This window comes from Podarcis gaigeae (assembly GCF_964106915.1).
Source record: "Podarcis gaigeae genome assembly, chromosome: 1".
Lineage (NCBI taxonomy): Eukaryota > Metazoa > Chordata > Lepidosauria > Squamata > Lacertidae > Podarcis > Podarcis gaigeae.
The window spans coordinates 31,801,028-31,825,476 of NC_139678.1; the positions used below are offsets into that span (position 1 = coordinate 31,801,028).

The following is a 24,449-nucleotide window of genomic DNA, read 5'->3' on the forward strand; positions in this document are numbered from 1 at the left end:
AGACAGGCTTGCAGATCTGTTCCATTGTGAATTTTCTTCTTAACTTGAAGTTTATTTAGTTTGGAGATTCTTCACTGTGGACTTCGGCTGCAAAGAAAGTAAAACCCCTAGCTTTCTGGTACAATACATAAGCCTTGGAATCCATACACAGCTGGGAGACCTTCAGAGGGAGGGAAGAGACTTTGTGTCCAGCCTTAATAAGCACAGTCTTGGAAAATGAGGTTTTTTTGCTGGTTGCTTTGGAATTCTTTCATTCACAGTGAATAAACTCCCTTCCTCTGAAAGGGATAACAAGTGTGGAATCGCTGCTGCCTGCAATATACTCTCTTTCTGAGGCTGTTGAGAGAGCATTTGAGCTACCGCCCTTGCTGTTGCTTCTGAATCTGCTTGTGTCCCTCAATGATGTCTTTCACTGCCTCATGATCATCCAAGGTTGTCAGATCTCCCAGCTCATCTGCTTTGTTTTCTACAATCTTCTTCAAAACTCGCCTCATAATCTTCCCTGAGCGAGTCTTGGGCAGACGTTGAGTGACCTGAAGCAGAAAACGAGGGTTAGAGCAAGGCTGGGAAGTGTACATTGCTGACATTAACCTGAGAAAGTGAAATGTACTTGAAATCACACACACACACACACTCCCTCAACCCTCATCTTGCTCATTGCCCTTAGGAAGGAATCCTAGCTTTTAGAGCAACAGCAATTTGGCCAGCTCATAGAAGGCAGTACAGTCGTAACTTGAATCCTGAACACCCTGGAACTCGGATGTTTTGGTTCCTGAACACTGCAAACCCGGAAGTATTATTGTGGTTTATGAACGTTGTTTTGGAACCCAAACGTCTGATGGACCTTCCATGGCTTCTGATTGGCTGCAGCAGCTTCCTGCAGCCCATCAGAAGCCACAATTCAGTTTTTGAACATTTTGGAAGTTGAACGGACTTCCAGAATGGATTCCGTTCAACTTCCAAGATACCACTGTATTTGGAACTGAGGCAAATTAGGCTTTTAGGAGCTATCATGCTATGTGTCAGAGTGAGCCCAGGCTAGTGCAGTGCCAGACTTAATATTGGAAATATCCAAATTCAAATCCTGACTTGGCCATGAACCATCCTTGGCCAGCCACTATCTCCAAGCCTTAACATAGTACAAGGTTATTGTGAGAATTAAAAAAGGGGAGAGAGAAGTCAATAAATATCCATGCCACCCTAAGGTCCTAGGAGGAAGGGTGGGATATAAATTCAAGTATATGTAGTAAAACGTGCTCAAGGCAGTCTACACACATGTATTTGTTCTCATAACATGAAATGTATGCAGGGCATGTTGGAAGGGAACAGATGAATCCTAAAGGCACTCTTGGAACCCACAAGATCCTTAATGTGGCTATTGCTGCTGTACTAGAATGTTCTGAGGAAACCAACAGTGAGATTGGAAGGATCTGAATACTTTAGCCCATTTAAAAAAATATTTAGAAATCTTACTGCAGTGGTTACACAGCTGGTTTGTATGCTTTTTACCTCAGATCCTGCCCTCAGCTGGATTCAACCAACTCGTCCCGCTAGTGGAAGCCTGCACAAAGGCTTCTGTTAGTGCAACAGAGCTCACCTCCTCCTCCCTGCTGCACATGCACACCCAAATTGGCTCTTGGGTGGTTGGGGCAGCCCCAGTAACTCTTCACAGGGTGCTGATAAGTAGGGGAAACTGGGAAGCTGAAATGTGTGCGCTGATGGAACAATCACCTTAAATCCCTCCCTGAACATGCAGCACTACATACCCCAAAGTGATGGAAATGTGCGGAAGAGGAAAATCGCTCAGATTGTTACCTGAATATATTCCGGTGCTGCATACTTTGCAATTTCTTTTGAGACGAGCCCTCGAAGCTCGGAGGCCAGGCTCTCCTGAGAGGGATTAGAGCCCTTCTTCAGCACAATGAAGGCATAGGCACCTGTGGAAAGAGGAAGCCAGGAGAAGGATGCGCCATCAGCAAGCGTAGAGGTGCCTGGCAAAGCAGACTCTGCTGCTTCTACTCCTGTCATAACCCTCTGCCATCTCTTGGTGTCAGTAAAGTAGAAATGAAGAGCCCCTTCGGGTGTTACTTTTTGCAGCACGGCAACTCCTGCCAAGCAGCTGCTGCTCATGTAGCAAAGGTAATGTCATAAACGCCACACTCCAGTTTCCAGGAGGGAAAGTTTCAATGTGGATTCACGTGGCCGGGAGCTTCAGCAATTACTTTCATGCCAAAGTAAGAAGCATGCTGCAAGGAGGCTTCAATGTGCAATCCCTTTTATTTGGTTTTGTGACTTTGTTTTAATTGCTGACCCAGTCTCTTTTGTTGATTTGTCTCATGTGATTTAAAATATATATATATGCACGCAACTGTGAGTGATGCATTTACATTTTGTCTTCTGAACCACACTGAGATCTTCGGATGAAGGGCGGTTTATAAATTTAATACAGGGGAATTCCCACTCACGCAAGGTTTCTGTTCCAGGCCACTTGTGCACATCACCAGGACGCGCACAAGCAGAGATTCCTGTCCCATTCCTGCCCTGCCCCATTCCACCCCCTTTCAGTGCTGTTTTGGGCATGTATGTTAGCAGGAGCACATGGTGCTGATCGTGCGCAAGAGGGCAGTTGCTTGTAAATAATAAAAATAAATAAATAATAAATGCATAGATAAATAATAAAAAGAAGAGTGGGGTATAATTATCTTCCTTATTTATTCTTATTTATTATTTTGTGCTGTAAAAAAAAGTTCAGGCTTGTGCTACAAAATCAATTCGACAGCCTTATGTGCTCCGTACAATAAAATAGTCCTCTGCAAACATGCAGGTGGAAGTCTGGGAGCTCTGGGCTACTGTACATTCTTTTCCTGTGTTCTCGCCATCCTTCCCTGGCCCACAGCATGTGTTTTCAACAGCTGGTCTCTGTCACTTCTCCCTGTCAAGGCTGGAATAAACTGGATCAGTGGTTCCCAAACTTTTTTTCCCACGGACCACTTGAAAATTAAGTAGGGCCTCCCCGCCCCCTTTTTTCCTGCCTGTTGCAGCAATTGTAACGTGCGGTGCTAGAAGCTGTGTGATTTTTAATTGCTTTTATTTATTATATGTTGTGTTGTATTGCAACTTGAATTCCATATAGACTTCAAGCTGCAGTACAGTAAAATACAGTACAGTGGTACCTCGGGCTACATACGCTTCAGGTTACAGAGTCCACTAACCCAGAAATAGTGCTTCAGGTTAAGAACTTTGCTTCAGGATGAGAACAGAAATCGTGCTCTGGCGGCACAGCAGCAGCAGGAGGCCTCATTAGCTTAAGTGGTGCTTCAGGTTAAGAACAGTTTCAGGTTAAGAACGGACCTCCGGAACGAATTAAGTACTTAACCCGAGGTACCACTGTATAAGAAATTAAAACAGCAATATAAATTGCAACTGAAGAGCCTATGAATTTTTAATACAATGGTGTGCAGTCACCCATCTTCCACCACAAATCCGCAGCCATGCCACGGAATGCTTGAATGTTCACAGACCACTGGTGGCCCCCGTCCCCACAGGCTTGGAGCCCCAGGAATAGATATAAGCAGGCACTCATTCCAGCTACCAATAGAAGTTCCCGTGTGGATGCTATGAGTGAGATCCTTCTCTTTGCTCCTGTTTACCATTTCCAATAATGCAGTAAACGTGCAAAGAAAAATCCCGCTGGAGAGCCACTCAAGGGGGCGCAAGCATTAGCAGTTAGACTTGAATTGCTCACCTTCTCCTTTGATCTTGTGAGGAAATCCAATCACAGCTGATTCTGCCACTGCCCCGTGCTTATTCTGAAACACAGGCAGGTCTGTGGTAAGATTCACTTAAAGCAGCAGTTCTCAAGCTGTGGATCCCCAGATGATGTTGGACTACAACTCCTACTATCCCTGAGCTCTGGCCTTGCTCCTGACGGGTAAAAGGCTGTGATAGGCCCAGTCCCCACTTTACTATTTATCACTGTTAATACAGATCAGATACACCAGTTGTAACAAGGGACCAAGTACCACCTCTGAATGTTTATGCTATAGGACAAAAATATAGGGTAAGTCAGAAAGAATATTAAGCTGAAGATGCTCTTAAGCAAAGAATGCCACCGGGGAATGATGTACTGTGTGAGATGACATCTTCAGAAAATCAATGTGGTCCAACTGTGAGAAGAGAAGCAATCATGGGTATACTTTGGTAACTAACAATGCTGTGGCATCTCTTCTGAAGTCTTGTAGTTCAGGACCTTTTCTTCTAAGCCAATTTTAGCAGAACACTAAAGTCTCCCTGAGGTGACTTCGGTAAATTATTAGTTGAGGCATTTGAGATTCCAGTACCTGCTGGATTCTGTGAGTAGAAATCACAGGTTCTGCAACTGGGATTCACTGTTTAGTTTACCAAATAAATAAAAATGGAGACATTCATTTACACCCGTCTGGTTATCAAATTTGTTTTGCCTTCGCAATTACTGTCACCCCCTCCCTGCCTTGCTCAGAATCAATGCTGGAGGAGCATTGGCAAAGTAAAAGGACTGGCAAGTTATCATACAACTTGCAGCAGTCAGTCCTGCAGCAGCTAGTATCAGCTGCCAGCTCATAGCACATGCCCATTTTCGTAGGCTGCTGCTAAGACATGGCAGAGACTACTGTGACAACTGCTGCTTCTGTGAGACCTGGTAAACTCTCTATAGACATGACACAATTTCTTACCACAACGTCTTCTATCTCAGCCGTGCCCAGCCTGTGCCCACTGATGTTGATGACATCATCCAGACGGCCTGTCAACTGGTAGTATCCCTTGCTTGTCCGATACGCTCCATCCCCAGTGAAAAAATATCCTAGGAGGATCAAAACAAGACATCATTTTCACTTCTAACGTGCAGAAGGCAATAGATTTTAAACCAGCTTGGGGGATCTTGGGGTTCTTCCATGGAGAGAGGAGCTGCTGTTTACTTCTACAAACTTGTTCAGGCAATTGCTGATTGGGTGAATGGTGTTGTGTCCTTAGTTTGACTAAGAAGTTGTACCCCAGTTTTTTCTGGTTCCACGAACCTCTTGAATACATATGCCCTAAAGAACCCTTTCTTCGAACCCATGGCAATAACCCTTCACTGCTCTCCTTTCCCCTTTCCCTCTCTACAATTCTGTACCTGGGTAAGGCGTCAGGTAGGTCTTCACGAACCTCTGGTGGTCATTGAAAATGGTCCTGGCCATGCCTGGCCATGGCTGAGAAATGCAAAGTGCTCCAGAGACATCATTCTCTGTTAAGAGTTTTCCCTTGAAAACAAGAAATATGGGGTTCTTTAAAAATAAATGAATGAATTACAATGTAATGTATTCTGCACATCTAGCTCATGCTGTGCAACCAAGGAAGTAGCTTGTAATTCAGCATTCCGGGGGTTTTGTTTTAAAAACAAGCTTCTATGTCTGTGGACAAACATCTAGAAACACCTCCACAAAAATATACTTCATATAACAAGATTTGGGTTTTCTCGTTACAGACTGTGAATCTTCTTTGGCACTGGAGCCTAGTTATCAATTTCTCTTATTCCGTGGTAAGGTAAAGGTAGAGGGACCCCTGACCATTAGGTCCAGTCGTGACTGACTCTGGGGTTGCGGCACTCATCTCGCTTTACTGGCCGAGGGAGCCAACGTTTGTCCACAGACAGTTTTTCTGGGTCATGTGGCCAGCATGACTAAGCCGCTTCTGGCGAACCAGAGCAGCGCACGGAAACACCGTTTACCTTCCCACCGGAGTGGTACCTTTTATCTACTTGTACTTTGATATGATTTCAAACTGCTAGGTTGGCAGGAGCAGGGACCGAGCAACAGGAGCTCACCCTGTCGCGGGGATTCGAACCGCCGATCTTCTGATCAGCAAGTCCTAGGCTCTGTGGTTTAACCCACAGCACTACCCGCGTCCATGGTAATTGTCTAATATTTTAAAATTATTGAGCCTTTGCTAGTTCATTGATTCATTGATTCAAATTAGCCACATCTGTTTCCTCTTCAGTTCAACCCTAGCTTCTGTTCAGTAGCCATGATTGTGACAAATAATACAGAAACTGCCTTGGCATAAATGATCAGAAATTCATCCGAAATCCCACAAAGGATGCAAGAAATTGGGAGGGGAGATTGTGCAGAGCAACTCTCAAAGTAGGAAAATCTGTAGGGAAGAAAAACTTGACGGTAGATTCCTGATCTCAAATTCTGTTTGATCCTTCCAAAAATCTTGACCTACAAGCCACATTAGACTGAGATTCTTGCTAATGTGTGTCTGTTAGTTTTTAATATTGATTGCTGTTTACATGACTGAGAATTTACATAAAAGTGGATGATGATAGATAGGTAGATTAGATAGATAGGATTAAAATTTACTTTGTCATCCAAAAGGGAAGGTTTGATGCCAAAGAATGGTCTCATGGCCATGGCTGGAAGGATCTCATCACCTGGGTTTGAAGGTCGAGGAGCAATACAGATGCCTCCAGTTTCTAAACAAAACAAAACAAAACTTCAACACCCTTGAAATCTGGTCAGTAAGAGAATGCTAACAAGAAAACATTTCTACTTTGTATGATCTCCAGTTCTTTGGAGGCAAATATGCTTTTCCTGTGTTAAGAATGTCAAGAAAGGCCTGAGCCACTGGTCTTCATAAGGAGCATGGGGAGAAGACAAGTCTTTCTTTCTTTCTTTCTTTCTTTCTTTCTTTCTTTCTTTCTTTCTTTCTTTCTTTTTCTTTCTTTCTTTCTTTTTCTTTCTTTCTTTCTTTCTTTCTTTCTTTTTATTCATTCATAAATGAATGAATGAATTTCAGGTTTATACATTTCAATACTTTTACAGTTATTTTAACATTTCAAAATTTAACTTACTTCCCCCTCTCTTTGCCCCCCTCTTTCTGCAGTTCCTTAAATTTATTTTTAATATTTTCTGCATATCCAAATTAACTTAATTTGTTCATTTATTCATCTACTTTAAATATATACTCTGCAGGCTATTACAATAATCCTGCCACTGTTCATAGCTGTTTACAATTTGTTTGTAAATATTCAATAAACCATTTCCATCCTTTTATAAGAGAAGAAGAAGAGAAGAGTTTGGATTTGATATCCCACCTTTCACTCCCTTTAAGGAGTCTCAAAGCGGCTAACATTCTCCTTTCCCTTCCTCCCCCACCACAAACACTCTGTGAGGTGAGTGGGGCTGAGAGACTTCAGAAAAGTGTGACTGGCCCAAGGTCACCCAGCAGCTGCATGTGGAGGAGCGGAGACGCGAACCCGGTTCCCCAGATTACGAGACTACCGCTCTTAACCACTACACCACACTGGCTCTCAAATAAAATGTTTGCTATCTTGATTTCTTATTTTGCCATTTCTGTATATTCCATAAGTTTTTGTATCCATTTTTTCTTTTGCTGGGACAAGTTTCTTGATTGATTGAATACATCCCTATATGCAAATAACTGAAACTGCACGGGTTCTCTTCAGATCCTACTTAACATGTTGTGTAAAATGATAGTCTTCCTACCTGTCTGCCACCAGGTATCCACTACAGGGCACCGTCCATCTCCGACCACTTTGAAGTACCACTCCCATGCTTCTGTGTTGATAGGTTCTCCCACTGCAAGAGGAAGAAAAAAAGCAAACAGCTTGTAAGAAAGAAGCACCTGCAAGCTTTAGACGTCACAACACCCTGTCCAATGGAATAAATTAAATCTCTTGTCAGCCAGTCCTTTTTGCATTCCCTTATATATTCTCTGTGAAGCAGTAGTACAGTGGTACCTCAGGTTAAGAACTTAATTCGTTCTGGAGGTCCGTTCTTAACCTGAAACTGTTCTTAACCTGAGGTACCACTTTAGCTAACAAGGCCTCCCGCCGCCACCGCGCAATTTCTGTTCTCATCCTGAAGCAAAGTTCTTAACCCGAGGTACTAATTCTGGGTTAGCAGAGTCTGTAACCTGAAGTGTCTGTAACCCGAGGTACCACTGTAGTATATAAATATATTTGGATTTGTCTGATCATTTCCACATTCCACCCAGCAGAGCTGTTGTGTAATTTTAGGCTCTGGACTTGAATTGTCTTGGGTGAGGAGCTCTTTAGATGGCCATGTGGATTACTGCAGGTACTTCAAAGTGTGATAAGCCAGCTCCAATGTGTCTGTCTTGGACTTCTGCCCCAAAGTCCTGACCTGATGGCCCCACAGATTCCATGAATCCACCTCCTGCGAAATATTCAACCAAATTTGTAAACTTGGTTATTCTTTTATGTGGCTTTGCCATGAATGCAAGGTTCCAGTGCAATAGCTACCTGATCCAAGGATTTTGAGGGAAGATCTGTCATATTTCTTTACCCAATCATCCCCGTATCTAAGGAGTAGGCGAATAGCTGTAGGGGCTCCATAGAATTGATTTATCTTTAACCTCTCCACAGTTTCCCAGTAACGTCCTGAAATAAAAAGATGAAACCAGTTACCTCAGGAAGTGGTCATTATCCCCTGTGTTTGAATTAGCCATGCTTTGTTGTATTTTTCAAGCACGTGAAGCCCAACTTGACATAAACAAGCATAATTCTTTAACTTGACAACCTCTTCTTTATCTAATCCATGATCCCTTGGCTGCATCCGGCCCCCCACCATCTAGTTCTCCCTATCTAGATCAATTGTTCAATTTTTGTTCATAAGATCTGGTTACAAGACACGGTAGTGACGTTGAGGACTAGGGAGGAAGTGGGGGGGGGACCCTTAATTGGGAGCACCTTCATTCCAAGGAATGGATTCTTTGTTCTCTTGCTGTGATCATTAAAATATCAAACTGGATTCCTGCTGGCTGGACAGTGGCAGATCTCTGGAGGACAATATAACTCAAAACCTTCCATCTCAAAGGGCCCCATAAATGTCAACCTGGGGGGGAGATATCAACTTGGAGTGCAAAAGTGGCTACCATCAATCTGCACGGCACTTTCTGTACAAAGGAGATTCAGACCATTCTGCTTCAGCAACTCAGAAGATAGAAAAGGATGCAATTGTATTTCACATTTCCAATGCCAAAGAATCAAATGCCGGAATCTACCGATGTAAATATTGCCACAACGAAAACATGTGCTCAGATTTCAGTGCTGGTGTCCAAGTCAACATAAAAGGGACAGCTGATACAGAAATAGCACAAAATGAAGTTTGGGAAAAGGGAGAGAATATGAAAAAATCAGGTGGATATTCAATAGCCATGTGGGCAGGCATTGCTGCCAGTGTTTTCCTTCTGGTCCTCCTCCTCCTTTTACTTGCCTTCATATTGTCCAAGAAAAGGAAAAAGGGTTCCACGGCCAATGACCAAGCTCAACAAGTGAACATACCCTTGCAGTCTGAGCCTGAAGAAGACCCTGATGGAGTTTCCTATGCTGTACTGAGCCACAGCTCACTGAAAACCAAACCAGCACCCGATGCAGATGGGATCCCTGAGTTGTGTACTTATGCAACAGTGGCCAAAGGCAGAACCAAGGGGGGCCAATAGGCAAGACATCACAAAGGAATGCAGCCCTCAGACTGAAAAAGATTGCCATTAATTTGATTTTAATTGATTTTTATAATGAAATATTTTTAGAATGTGTGAATATCTGATTGTTTGATTGTTGATTGTTGTTAGCCGCCCTGAGCCCAGCTTCGGCTGGGGAGGGCGGGATATAAATAAAATTTATTATTATTATTATTATTGTTTTACTGACCACTCCAACTGTGACCCACCTAAAAAAAAAATTCTTTAAAAAATACCACAGAAGCTTTTATTCATTTAATTTAAAAACTGAGCACTCCCATGGTTGGGTGGACACATGGACAGGCTACTCAGGTGAGGCAAGGAGGAATCTGGTGAAGAAGAGGGAACAGGAGGACAGAGATGCAGGTGGGTTGCCCAGGCAAGCAGCCCAGGTGAGCCACAGATGACTTTTTTGGAGTGTTGTTGTAAAAGGAGCAGATTGTAAAGGGAGGGGGAAGAGTTGGCAATGGGGTGAGGCTTGGCAGGGCATGGAGGGCAAGCAAGGTTGGTGAGGGAAGGAAGATGGGATGCAACCTCTGGTAGTATATGTATGCAGAGTGACTCATTACTCCTTTTTCTTACGAATGAAATGGAGCAAAAATGTTTACAACACCTTGATTAATGTGTTTATTGGCAAGGGTAGAGCTAAGAAGTGGGGTTTTACAAAGGCAACTTCACTTTAAGGCAACAGCCTTGTCCACAGCCATTTATTGTGTCTACTGTTTTGTTTTTTACCTGGATTAGGGTACACTGGAATGCTCTCAAAAAGGACTGTGGTTCCTCCGTTGCACAAAGGGCCATATACCACATAGCTGTGCCCTGTGATCCAGCCAATGTCTGCAACGCAGCCAAAGACATCTCCATCGTGGTAGTCAAACACATACTGCAGGAAAGCAAGCAATGTAAGAAATGAGAACAGCTTCCTCCCCACCCAACGAGTTTACATAACATCTATTGGGTAAAAGTTATCTATAGTTGGGGTACTGTTTCCGTGTTGGAAAACTTGCCAACATTCATACTTCCTGTTTTTCTTCCCTTTAATATCTCTGGCCAGACACGTTTAGAGTAAAACAAACTTTTCTAATACGGTGCCAAGAGACAGATACTTCTTTTTAAAAAGCATTGTGTGAACAAACCCAATGGGAAGCAGTGTCACGGAACAACAAAATGGAAAAACCAAATGTTTGGGTGCAGTGGTGTTCAAAGTAATTATCGGTCTCAGTAGTGGCAAAAGTGGCTTAGCTTGCTGGCCATGCTTGTTTTATCCAGAGTTGTAACACCCTCGTTGCTTTAAAATGATCCGACCAAGTTCTTTCATCCTTTACATAGCTTGTAATTACAATTAAAAATTCAAGAAATGCTCTCCAGGCCTGGAGGAGACATTCTTGCTTCCTCTGCTGAACAAATGCTGGGTATGCATGGCTTGCCACAGAAACCAGCTCTATCAACAGCAGGGTTTGAGCCTAATTAGGCCTGGCAGAGGTCCCAAACTGGCTCATGAGGCCATTTCCCCCAAACCACACTCATCTGCCCCACGCCTGCCATCATCTGTGACAGGCATGGGGCATCTAGAGAGGTGACTGCAACCTTAACATCGTGCTCCTGTTTGTCCCTTGCTGTAACCAGCAATCATCATTTCAGAGCTTATTGCAATTTCTGCTGCTCAGTCTCCTGGCTATAAATGTGGCTGGCTTTTTAATACTGCCCTGGAGCAAAATAGAGTTATAGCATATTCAGCGACAACTGGACTGCATGGCTGATGATCCACTTGGCAAAACTTATTTTTATTGGGTCCATTTCTTGTAGTTTCACTTTCTGTCTTCTTTTAAACCAGATCATTATCAAATGCATCCTCTCTAGGTTTTTTGGCTGTTGCTTCTGCAGCTGTTATGTAAAACAATACCCTGTGCCCTCTCCTCTCCCTACTCTCTGAGCTTATTGTTATTGGGGTTGCTGTAGCAATGTCATCCCTCCTGGTGACAGATGAGGATTCCTGAGGAGCAGATTTGAGGAGTGTGGGTCAGCATGTTTGCAATGGAAACTTGCCATTCTCTGGGTTGCTTCATTGTGAAGACACCACCAAGAGTGCTGCTTCCAGCAGGGAGAAAAAAAGCAGAAATCCACTGCAATCCGATCTTGTGGTTTTCAAAGTCATTTGGAAGCTCTGTGACCAATATTCCAACTTTTTTTTTTTTTTCCTTTCCAGGAAAATGTAGGTTTGAACACTGGATGAATGCTTAACCCTTTCCCTATGAGCCACTTTTCTGAGCAAAACTATTCCCCTCCGTTTTATGAGAACCTGCCAAGGCAGAAGCAGCTGGGGAGGGGGGATTTTATTTGCAATAGTAGCCTATGAAAAAATGGATTGAGTATTCCTTCCCCAGCACAGCGCCTGAAATCAAATTTATAGCCACTAATGTCTGCATTTCCTTTTAAAAATAATACATTAGGAGATGGATGAACCAAATCACAGAGTAGCCTCAAAGTAACATATTGCACAGATGCCTTCTCCTATGTCCTGTGCCAAAGAATTGCAGCTAGAAGTGGTAAAAATGTAACTTCTGATGATGAATTCACTTGATTCTCAGTCTGAACTGATCATATTTAATCGGAATTAAATCCCATTATCGGTTATATTAATGTGTAAACCTGGGATCAGGCTTCCAGAGAAAGGCTACACTCCTATGCACACTTACTTGGGAATAGGCCCCGCTGAATACCGTGAGAATGACTTTTGATAGACATGTCTAGATCTGGTCTATACTTTTGCAATTCTCTACACACTAACCTGGCAGTCAGCTCCACTGAATGCAGCGGGATTTAGAGTGCATCTGTAAAGGGGGCTTAATACTGCAAACAGGCTATTGGTTAGAGTGTGGTGCTGATAATGCCAAGGTTTGATCCCCAAATTGGACATCTGCATATTCCTGCATAGCAGGGGGTTGGACTAGATGATTCTCGGGGTCCCTTCCAACTCTACAATTCTATGATGCTATGATTCTAATTGCAAACGGGTCATTGGCAACCGTTTAAAAAACTAAATAGATTTTCCCTAGAAAAGGTAACTCTACAGTCGGGATAATTGTTCAGTTGTTTGCTCTAGGTGGGGTTGTACTGCCCCTGAAAGAGCACATTTGTAGTCTGAGGGTGCTCCTGGCTCCATCTTTGTCACTGGAGGCCCAGGTGACCTCAGTGGCTAGGAGTGTCTTTTACCAGCTTTGACTGGTAAAACAGATATGGCTGTTTCTGGACCGTGAAATTCTGATCACTGACATTGGTAACCTCCAGGCAAGCTTACTGCAATGTGCTCCTTGTGGGGCTCTCCCTTGAGGTTGGTCCAGAAGCTGTAGCTGGTAGGAAATGCAAGAGCTTAACTGCTCTTTGGGCAGGATATTACCAACATGTTACCCTGCTGTCGAAATAAATGCATTGGCTGACAGGGCTACTGTCAGTTCAAGGTCTTGGTTTTGGTGTATAATGTCCTATACAGATATGTGAAATGTTGCCTCATTCCTTATATACCTGAGTCAATCATTGTGAGGGCTGCCTATATATACCAACTTATTAGGAGGTCCACATCACACCATATAAGAACGGAGTTAATAATAATAATAATAATAATTTTTTATTTATACCCTGCCCTTCCCATTTCAAAAACAGGGCTCAGGGCAGCTAACAACAAACTTAATTATAAAAGCAGCTTAAAATACAGTATAAAAACATGAATAACAATAAAATTCAAAAATCAATTTAGGGGAAATAAGCATTAGATAATCCCCAGGGCTAGCTGGCTGAATTGGTCCTACTTGGGCCAGTGAGGAGACCAGGGGAGACCAGGGGAGAATTAGTAGTGGGTAATCTTCATAAAAGGGGAGGGGGAGGGAAGGGAAATAAAAGATCAGGCTGAATTCAAATTAAAGGCCAAGCAGAATAGCTCTGTCTTACAGGCCCGACGGAAGGAGGTTAAATCCTGAAGGGCCCTAGTCTCATGGGACAGAGCATTCCACAAGGTGGTGGTCCACTAGTGTTATGGCACCTACCCTTTGAAAATCCATCCCCTAAAACATTAGACAGGTAATGTCTCTGTTGCCTTTTTGGCACCTACTGAAGACTTTCATCATCCAAGAAGCCTTTTAAGCATAGCTCTTTCCCAGTCTACATGTGTACGGAAATTGATTTGAGCTCTGTAAGCCAAATAAACATGTTCCCCAAAGCGTCTACACAGCTTTCATCGTGGTGAGACACCAGTTTTGATTGAGGCTGCTCGCTGTGCCTGGCTTTGGGTCTCTGTCACCTTAGTTGCTGTCGAGCCTGTGACCAGTCAGATTCTCCCTTAGTGAGGAGTAAATTATAGCCGGCAGCTCCTGAGCGGCTCTCCAGTAGCAGATGCATAGAAGGAAATATGGCATGGCAGGTTAGCAGGGTTTAATTGTCCTCTGTGAAGTTACGGGCTATCTCTGCTCTGTACATTTGTGCGTACTTACCTTGTGCGTGATGGCAGCGTACAGCAAATAACCTGCCTGGGTGTGGACCAGTCCTTTGGGTTTCCCAGTACTTCCTGAAGTGTAGAGGAGGAACAGTAAATCTTCACTCTCCAAGGCAGCAGGCTCACAGGTCACATCCTCCTTCATCATCTCCTGTCACAGGAAGCAGAGAAGCTCTCTCAGTAGGCTCTCTTCACAGCCCCCAGGCCTCCTTCACTTCCCCCTGCACCAAGGGCCAAATTAAGAAGGAAGCTTAGTGGGACTGGGCCCACCTTTTCCACACACACATCCCTGCTGCCCCAAGCTTTTGGGTTTTTTTAAGCATATCTCAAATTCTCATGGCTCCTTTCACTCCTATTGATATGAGTAGAAACAGAGAAAGCTGCCTTATGTAGTCAGACCATTGGGCCATTGTCTACACACTAACTGGCCGGATGCTCTGCCACTAAGCTATGGCCCATCCCCATAAAAATAATGAAAATAGACCCCATGTCTTCTATATGCTTTTTAAAAGCAGATGTTATTGCAACTTACATATTTAGCATCTTGTCTAGTTTGACACTACCACACCATATCTACCTTATTGTTCTATTTCTGTAGAAACAAATCGAGCTTTTCTTTGGGGGGCGGGGAATTTTAATCAGGTAACTGTGCAAGCAGGATTAAATACCCCTCCCCTGCTGCTAAAATCTCACTGCAAAGGGTGAAGCTGCTATCAGCATCGTTTTTTTTAAAAAAGTTGATCCTAGTGCAGATTCCTAAAGATGCCTCTGCATCTTCCTCAATAACATCTCAATAATGGATATAAGAAGGCTTAAATAGTGGGTCCCCCCCCCCCAGATGTTTGACAGCAGCTTCAGAAATGTATTATATGTAGGAACCATCAGTCATGGAGGCCCTGCTCACATGCCTGCCAGTAGGATATATGAGCTCATGAGAGGCAGGGCCTTTTTTGTGCTGGTCCTGTCCTCACAGAATGCTCTTCCATAGCGTTTACCTGGCTCCCTTCCTTATTATTCTTAAATGGGCCTTAAACCTTTCAGTCTTTCAATTTATGCTGGTTTTCTATTACATATTCTACTGTTCTAGTTTTCACTGTTACTGAAATCCTAATATGTATGTATTTCAAATTTTATATTAATGTTGATGTTGCAGCTAATTGAATCTTAGAAATATACCTTACTTTTTATTTTATTTTATTGTAAACTGCTTTGAGAAGGTTTAGAATATTTTCAGGGCAGCATTAAAACGTTTTAAAAAAATGAATGTATGAAATTGCAGGTGAGCACTGTGAATGACGGGAAGGAGGAGGAGAAGAGAGGCATGAGAGGAGCAGATGGCCCAGTGCTTATCTATAGCTTATGGCATACATAAACCATGGTTTATGGAGCCACCAATGATGTTCAAATACAGCCTATGAGTGGGGCATTTGTTCTCACCTCCTCCAGCAGTAGATCCAGGCCCGACATGGGCACCTTCTTATCAGTCCTCCTTGAAACAAAAACCCGCTTCACATTTGGACACAATTCGAGAGCCTCGTCCACTGTCTGCTTTAGCTCAACCAACTTGCCCCCTCGCAAGCCTTGGTTCACTGTGATCACTGTTTCAGACTGAGCTGGAGAAGATGAAAGAAAACAATACAGATGCAACATACTGTGCCCTTTCCCCCTGCATGGGACACGGGTGGTGCTGTGGTCTAAACCACGGGGCCTCTTGGGCTTGCCAATCAGAAGGTAGGCAGTTCGAATCCCTGCAACAGGGTGAGCTCCCATTGCTCTGTCCCAGTTCCTGCCAATCTAGCAGTTTGAAAGCACGCCAGTGCAAGTAGATAAATAGGTACCACTGCGGCGTGAAGGTAAATGGCATTTCCGCGGACTCTAGTTTCAATGGTGTTCCATTGCACCGGAAGTGGTTTAGTCATGCTGGTCACATGACCCAGAAAGCTGTCAGTGGACAAACGCTGGCTCCCTCGGCCTCAAAGTAAGATAAGCACCACAACCCCATAGTCGCCTTTGACTGGACTTAACTCTCCAGGGGTCCTTTACTTCTTCTTTTTTTACCCTTTCCCCCCAGCTCAAGTATTTCATATACAGGGGGTGAATTCCTTCCTCTAGAAAATCCCTTCCTGATGCTGGCAGGGATTCCTTTACAAATGTGCTTTATTATAAAGTAATTCCGCAGCCTGCCATGAGCTATGCAGTGCTGTTGGGATCAGGCTTGGGTTGGGAGATTCAACGCAGGAGAAGGGAGGGAAAGAGCATCATGATTAAAATGATTTTATTTTTTTTAAGACACCCCTTTCCATACTTTTCTTTCCATGAAGACTGGAGGACAGAGTGCTCTAATACATAAGGACTTTTGGTAAGAGAACATTAACGGCAGAAATATTTGCATATAAATCACTATTTCTGCACACTCAGTTGGTCCCTGAGGCTGTATATAAAGTTAGTAAAAGAAAAATGAAGAAAAGGACGTTTACAGTCCTCAGCGAAGGAGGCTCTTACCATCATGGATCCTGTCAGCCAATGCAACAGAACTGAATCCAGCAAATACCACTGTGTGTATTGCTCCAATTCGGGCACAGGCTAACATACTTGCCACAGCCATCGGACACGGGGGCATGTAAATGGTGACTCGGTCACCTTTCTTCACTCCATGTCGCTTCAAGGTGTTCCCAAGGCGGCATGTCATCTCTAGCAATTCTCTGTCCAAAGAAAATACCTGGTTGTTTAGATACCCTCTTTTAAAAAACCCACAACAACCCCACCAGTCTCTTCTGAATCATGTTAAGGACAATAACTACAGAGCACCACATTTATGAGCTTTAGCACTGACTCCCTTGCATCTTCCATCATAAGTAAGAGGAATAAGAAAGATCTGGAAGGCTAATGCCATACTGGGCTAGAGGGAACTTTTTTTTCTTGGTATAAAACAGAAGAAGAAGAAGAAGAAGAAGAAGAAGAAGAAGAAGAAGAAGAAGAAGAAGAAGAAGAGGAGGAGGAGAAGGAGGAGGAGGAGGAGGAGGAGGAGGAGGAGGAGGAGCAGTTTGGATTTGATATCTGGCTTTATCACTACCTGAAGGAGTCTCAAAGCGGCTAACATTCTCCTTTCCCTTCCTCCCCCACCACAAACACTCTGGGAGGTGAGTGGGGCTGAGAGACTTCAGAGAAGTGTGACTGGCCCAAGGTCACCCAGCAGCTGCATGTGGAGGAGCGGAGACGCGAACCCGGTTCCCCAGATTACGAGACTACCGCTCTTAACCACTACACCACACTGGAGTAGCCCTGCTCTGATGGCAGCTGGTGTCTAGCAACATCTGGAGGGCCACCAAAGCCGTCTTTCCTATTGGGCTTAGTGGCGCGTTGTGCCAGGGTGCCAGCCTCTCAGGGGCGCCCCAGTGAGTGGAGGAGCTGTGCAGCTTTGCCAGCAGCCTCCCCTTTCCCTGCACACCCGCCAGCTGTGCCCCGTCAACCATATGGCTAGTGGGCATACCGCTTCCCTCCCAAGCCTACACGGGAGGAGAGCAATCCCTGCAGAGGCTTAGGATGGGAGCTGTGTCCCATCAACCATATGGCTGGCGGGTGTGCAGCTTGCCTCCCAAGCCTCCGCGGAAGGAGAGTGATCCCCGCAGAGGCCTGGGAAAAGGTCAGCAACTCTGGGAAAGGGGGGGCACCGGAGAGATCTTTGCACCATGGCACCGGATATGCTTAAGACGGCACGGAGGGCCACAGGTTGCCCATCCCTAAAAAGTATCACTTTATATACTGAAATTTGAGCTCTGATATTAAGACATAGAACAGCACTGCAACTTGCAGGCTGAGCTTAACATTATGGAATGGGAACTATAAACTGACTGCATTGTGGCATTTTCTACAGATGAATGATGTCCACACATATTAGAAAACCCAATAGTTTTTAAATGCAGCTCCCCCTCCCTTGCCTGGGTGTGCAAAAAGGCAAGCAATTACCTGTATGTAATCTGTTCCTCTTGCCCAGGCTCATCTTTCTCCCAGATCAGGGCAACCTTATTGGGGGCTTTGTGGACATGTCTATCCAAACAGTTGACTAAAAGAGAAGATGCTCATTAATGACAGGCTCAGGTGTCTGCAGTTTATCCAATGTTATGGAGAAAGTGGATAGTTAATAATAATAATAATAATAATAATAATAATAATAATAATAATAGTGTCATTATTGCCCCAGGCACTCTGAGTGGTTTCCTGCATATACAAAAGCATAATAAATATTATTAATACATAAAAGTACTGGAATTATCAATATTAAGTATTCCATAAATGTACAAGAACAGACTGGCCATCATCAGATTGCTGAGTGACAATTTTGCAGCTGATTTGTAACAAATTGTACAGTAGATTGTGCAGGTAGCACTTGCCCTGTGTCAAATACACTGCCTAAGGTCAATTGCACAACCTATTATCAATATGCAGAAGTCAAAGCTGAACATCCCAAGTTAATTATTTGCACAGCCCAAAACACATCAGTTGCACAACCTTTGTAGATTGTACATCCTGTAATAGATTAGCTGTACAGCTTGTATTATTTCGTTTCACAACTCATACTACATTCGTTGCTCATTTTGCCCATCTGAAATTGTAGCGGAAAGTAAAGTTCAATGCCACCAGGCCATTACATTTCAAATATGCTTCTGTTTACTAGACACTCAGATTCATTTCTTAATCCCCAGTCTCTCTATAACAGTTATTAAGGCAATGAACACAGCTGAATAATCAGCTATTTGATACAATGTGAGACACTTTGGCGCTCAGCAAATCCACAGTTTATGTTAATCGTGGTGTGGGTTACTGCTCACCGAGTCTCCAGTTCTGCCACTTTACAATCTCCTTTTTCTTAGTTATTTTATATATATATATATATATATATATATATATATATATATATATATATGCAGGTTTTGGTGTCCTCGGGTGTCTTCCCGTGTAAAAGTTGGGGTGTCTAGGCGACGTTTCGACGAGGTCTCACTCGTCATCTTCAGGCTGGTGCTTTCGGCTTCTTGTTACTGGAACAGAGCGGGATCTCAATGTTTGAGTTCCTATAAATACTGTAGAGGGGGTGTGGTGTCTAGCCTCCAATGTTCTGGGCAGAGAGGAAGTTCCCAGGCTAGTGTGCCTTTTCTTCTTTTGTTCCTTAATTACTTGAGAGATACCTTGAGTGATTTCTTGAGTGATATCCTGAGTACCACTTAGGTGGGTCATTAGGTGTGGATTAGTTGCTAAAGTCTTTGTGTCTTGACCTCTTGAACTTTGTGAAGAGTTTTCCTGAGAAGATGGCTGTATTGCACTTAGTTGTGCTTTGGCTTGGCTTCGTGTATAGGGGCGAGCTGTGGTTTTGTGGCTTGTGTCAGCCAGATCTGTGTAGGGATTGCAGGGGGGTGCAGCATCCGGAGGTGCCACCATGGATTGGCTACTGGATGGTGTCAGTAATTCATCTGTGGAGAGGGTCTGGGTTTGGGTCTGGTGTGGTTGATTGGTGTTGGCGTTCTGTGTGCCTCTGGATCTGGTGTCAGTTTTTGTGGAGAGGGCTAATTTCCAGATGTCTGGCAAGCGGGATGTGTCGTCACGCTTGTTCATGTTGTGAGGGTGTTTCTCTATCTCGATGGCTTCCATGATTATTCTCTTGTGGTGATGTTCCGTGTTAAAGAGCAATTTGGAATCTGCAAAATTAATTTCGTGTCCTGTTTCTTTCATGTGTTGGAAAAGAGAGGAAGTTTTTTCTTCTTTTTTGACGGCATTCTTGTGTTCTGCGATACGTGCATTTATTCGTCTGTTTGTTTGTCCAATGTACGTGGCTGGGCAGACTTTGCAGGGTATTTCATAGACTTCCTTGACGTCCTAATCTACAAAAAACCTGATGGCTCCCTAGGACACACTATCTACCAGAAAAAAACACACACCAACCGCTACTTACATGCACAATCACACCACCACCCTGCACAAATAAACTCCGTAGCCAAGACTCTCATCTCCAGAACCAAACGCCTGGCTGACAAAGACCACTTGACAACTGAGTTACAGAATCTCTCAAATGTGTTAATTGCCAATGGATACCAGCAAAACAGGATTACGAAGCTAATCCAAAAGGAAACACCCCCCAAAAACCAAGACACAGAAGAAAACAATGGCATGGCCCTCCTTCCTTATATCAAGGGCACTACAGATAAAATTAGCAAAATCCTCCATAAACACAATATCAAAACAGCCTTTTGCACCAACCAAAAAATAGCCAATATCCTCAGAAACCCCAAGGATAAAATCCAGTTGGAAAACCAAGGGATCTATGAAATACCCTGCAAAGTCTGCCCAGCCACGTACATTGGACAAACAAACAGACGAATAAATGCACGTATCGCAGAACACAAGAATGCCGTCAAAAAAGAAGAAAAAACTTCCTCTCTTTTCCAACACATGAAAGAAACAGGACACGAAATTAATTTTGCAGATTCCAAATTGCTCTTTAACACGGAACATCACCACAAGAGAATAATCATGGAAGCCATCGAGATAGAGAAACACCCTCACAACATGAACAAGCGTGACGACACATCCCGCTTGCCAGACATCTGGAAATTAGCCCTCTCCACAAAAACTGACACCAGATCCAGAGGCACACAGAACGCCAACACCAATCAACCACACCAGACCCAAACCCAGACCCTCTCCACAGATGAATTACTGACACCATCCAGTAGCCAATCCATGGTGGCACCTCCGGATGCTGCACCCCCCTGCAATCCCTACACAGATCTGGCTGACACAAGCCACAAAACCACAGCTCGCCCCTATACACGAAGCCAAGCCAAAGCACAACTAAGTGCAATACAGCCATCTTCTCAGGAAAACTCTTCACAAAGTTCAAGAGGTCAAGACACAAAGACTTTAGCAACTAATCCACACCTAATGACCCACCTAAGTGGTACTCAGGATATCACTCAAGAAATCACTCAAGGTATCTCTCAAGTAATTAAGGAACAAAAGAAGAAAAGGCACACTAGCCTGGGAACTTCCTCTCTGCCCAGAACATTGGAGGCTAGACACCACACCCCCTCTACAGTATTTATAGGAACTCAAACATTGAGATCCCGCTCTGTTCCAGTAACAAGAAGCCGAAAGCACCAGCCTGAAGATGACGAGTGAGACCTCGTCGAAACGTCGCCTAGACACCCCAACTTTTACACGGGAAGACACCCGAGGACACCAAAACCTGCATTCCTGTACCCGTGAAAATCTACGAAAGCATATATATATATATATATATATATATATATATATTCTACCCTTCAACAGAACCAGTGTGATATAGTGTTTAGAGTGTTGGACGAGGACCTGGGAGACCATTGTCAGTCAGGATATAGAATCCTGGGTACCTGATATGGCACCAGGCTAGACTATTTTGTAAGTCACTTTGAGGGGGTTTTTTCCTTTAAAAAACAACAACAATTAAGCGGTATATAAATTTAATGAAATAAATAATAGATTGTGTGGCAACTCAAAGGAACAGAAAGATGGTGGCAGCAATATCTTGTCCCAGAAGAATTCTTAAACAAAGATGTGGCCGATGGTTGCACCCTAAATCTTTGAATGCTAAAATGGAAAATATTTGATGTACAATAGGCAACAGAACAGCCACATACTTGAACAAATAAACAATTTTATCCATTAGTGCACTTTGGGAAGCCAGATATTTCCCACCACACATTTTACATGGTGTGTTCCACTTGCTTGCATGATGCTTCCACTCATTATTTGATTATATTGTGGTTCTCTTCTAGTCAGTCTGAGCCCCCTGGACTCAAATTTGGTGTGACTGGAATGTGAACGTTCAAACCCCAGCATGTTAAACTTGCAAGGTGCAAAAACCAGGAACACTACAAGAAGCTTTGGACAGAACGTTTACCTCAAAGTCAGTAGATTATGATCTAATCTATAAGAAATAAAATAATTCCCAGATCTGGAACAAAGCAACAAGGCAATGAATCTCAGCTTAAGGCCTATTATTGTTTTTCTGTACATTATATTATTATTGTCACATTTATTTTTATTCTATTCTTTCCCCAAAGAGGCCAGGACAGCATGGAGAGCTTCCCCCATGGAGAGCTTCTCACAACAACCCTGTGGTGTAAGCCAGTCTGAGAAATGGTAGCTACCCAGCGTGAGCTTCAAGGTTGAGGAGGTATTCGAATGCACATCACAGCTCCATGCAATGCCCCAGACCAGCTTCCTTCAAGTGTTTTGCCACCTTGAATGGAATGTTTATACTGGATAATAAAAAAGGATCCAGTCTATGAAAGTTAGAATTTTCCCCCTACAGGTGGGGGGGGAGAACAGCAGGTTTTCTCCTTACCTGCTACATTCAGCTGCCCTCCGAGGAACCAGGTCAGGTGGCCCTGCTGCAGGTTACAGTTACTGACAGAATGAAAAGGGTTGATCCACAGAAGCCGGCTTCTCCCTAGTGCTCCCCAGAATTCATCTGTTTGTTCCACAGATACCTGGTACAACCCGTGGTGGTCCTTTGGTCCAGGAAAAGAGGTGGCCTCTGGCATGTATGCAGTTAGAGCCCCTTTGCTCCATGCTCTGAATATGTAAGAGGACAATTTGCCTCCAGGGGCAATTTCTGCGAAACAATTTCTAGCAAACAGCCAGGCCATGATCCTGGGGTACAAGAGAAACCCCCTGTCCCTCAGCCAAGCCAAGCTTCTTCTTCTCTAAGCATAAATCCCAGGTTTGGAAAATGTGGCGTCTTTCCCCTCCCACGGAGAGATGTGGGCTCATTCGCTCCTCAGTCACCAAACTGTAAATCCACGTTGAGAAAGAGAGCTCAACAGAGCGTTCCACTCTCTCCCTGAAAAAGAAACAACCAACCACACATCTACTGCTCCTCTTCCAAAGAAAATATGCAAATGAAATTCAATCTCTTTGAAGGGAGGAGTAGGGGGTGGGGTTTAGGAATGTCCAACTGGAATAACCTTCATGCTAATCTGAATCTCCTCCTGTACTGAAGCCAGTTATGGCTGTTACTTGTATGCATAGCCACAATTTATCCAGACTGGACTGTGTTGGCTCACACTGTGTTGCATTCCTCTTCTAGTAACTACTCTGCAATAGATACGGGGTCACAGGATTACGGGGAAAAAGTAATCTGCTTGTGAAGTACAGCATACACTGGAGTATGTAACATGTAGATTGCAGTGTGCCAGTTCATGATAAAAGGAAAAGGAGGCCCCTAGTCCAGTTTATTCCTTACACTCCTGCACTTGCTTTTCCAGCACAAACATTAAAGACACCGGCAGATGTAGTTCCCCTGCTGCAATAGCTTTGGTGCTGTGTTCTTCCAGGAAACCCAGGGGTTTCTTGGAAATTTATCACAGTTTTCTCAATGACAAGACCAATAACAGCAGGCATGTTTCCCTGAAATGATAGTTCGCCTACAACCACCAAACATCCCCTGCAATGTGTTGGATGTTCTTTCTGGGGCAAGTGGCACAACAGTGAACGGGCCCACTGCTCCGATATGAACAATCATGTGACCTTGGACAGTTCCCACAATCCCTTGCGCAGGAGATCCACAGAAGATGGGCAGGGATTCCTTGCCAGATGTAGAAAAGGGTTCCCTGGCTCTAGAAAATATGAAAGTCACGGGTCTTAACTGTTGCCATTCCAGCAGTTATATTTGTATCTTTGCTACAGGCTTCTTCTTTTTCCTCATGTTCAGACAACAACCGATTTACACTCAGGTTATGTTCCTGAACCCTGCACCTGTTCCACCTCTACCCCCATTATGTCCCCTTTCCCTGCCACTTCCAGGTCGTTGTGATGCGCGCATGCGCGGTCGCGCTTAAATCAGATGTGCGTACTCTTTTTTTCTCATGTCCTTTTGCCCATTCTGCCTTCTCCATATGCTGTAGTGAACTGTTGATGATTTTAGGGTTATTCTGCAGGCATATTAGAGTTATTTTTCAGGAGGGCATAGAACTTTGTGTGACATGCAACTTTGTGTGGCGTGTTGTTTCGAATGGCACTCGTATAGAATGACAAATTTTGACAAGAAGGAGCAATATTTGAAAGCCTCTTAAAAACAATTCTAATGATTGTTCTCTATTGTTTTTAAAGGCTTTTTATGTTGCCCTACACCTCAGGTGGTGCTGTGGGTTAAACCACAGAGACTAGGGCTTGCCGATCAGAAGGTCGGTGGTTCGAATCCCCACGACGGGGTGAGCTCCTGTTGCTCGGTCCCTGCTCCTGCCAACCTAGCAGTTCAAAAGCACATCAAAGTGCAAGTAGATAAGTAGGTACCGCTCTGGCGGGAAGGTAAACGGCATTTCCGTTCGCTGCTCTGGTTCGCCAGAAGCGGCTTGGTCATGCTGGCCACATGACCCAGAAGCTGTACGCCGGCTCCCTCAGCCAA

The 24,449-nt window shown here is 43.9% G+C and overlaps 1 protein-coding gene and 1 long non-coding RNA gene across 2 annotated transcripts in view; both read right to left on the bottom strand.

Annotated features, from left to right (window-relative positions):
- Positions 1–24,449, bottom strand: part of LOC310846136 — a 121,543-nt gene that overhangs the window by 12,398 nt on the left and 84,696 nt on the right. The gene's annotated exons all lie outside the window — the stretch shown is intronic.
- LOC310845720 (acetyl-coenzyme A synthetase 2-like, mitochondrial) lies at positions 20–23,128 on the bottom strand. The gene is made up of 14 exons (XM_083741220.1): positions 22,389–23,128; positions 17,978–18,074; positions 16,514–16,713; positions 15,449–15,624; positions 14,010–14,162; positions 10,261–10,408; positions 8,306–8,443; positions 7,527–7,619; positions 6,381–6,493; positions 5,153–5,279; positions 4,713–4,840; positions 3,746–3,809; positions 1,816–1,937; positions 20–533 (listed from the first exon to the last, which is right to left on the bottom strand). Exons 1-14 carry the CDS (start codon positions 22,690–22,692, stop codon positions 357–359), a joined length of 2,040 nt encoding a protein of 679 aa, XP_083597346.1. The 5' UTR covers positions 22,693–23,128; the 3' UTR covers positions 20–356.

Coding starts and splice junctions, on each gene's coding strand:
- LOC310845720 (XM_083741220.1), bottom strand. CDS start 22,692: ATGGCCTGGCTGTTTGCTAGAAATTGTTTCGCAGAAATTGCCCCTGGA. Junction 14,163..15,448: donor TGGATCTACTGCTGGAGGAG/GTGAGAACAAAT, acceptor TTCCTGTGACAG/GAGATGATGAAGGAGGATGT. Junction 1,938..3,745: donor TCACAAGATCAAAGGAGAAG/GTGAGCAATTCA, acceptor CTCTTTCCACAG/GTGCCTATGCCTTCATTGTG.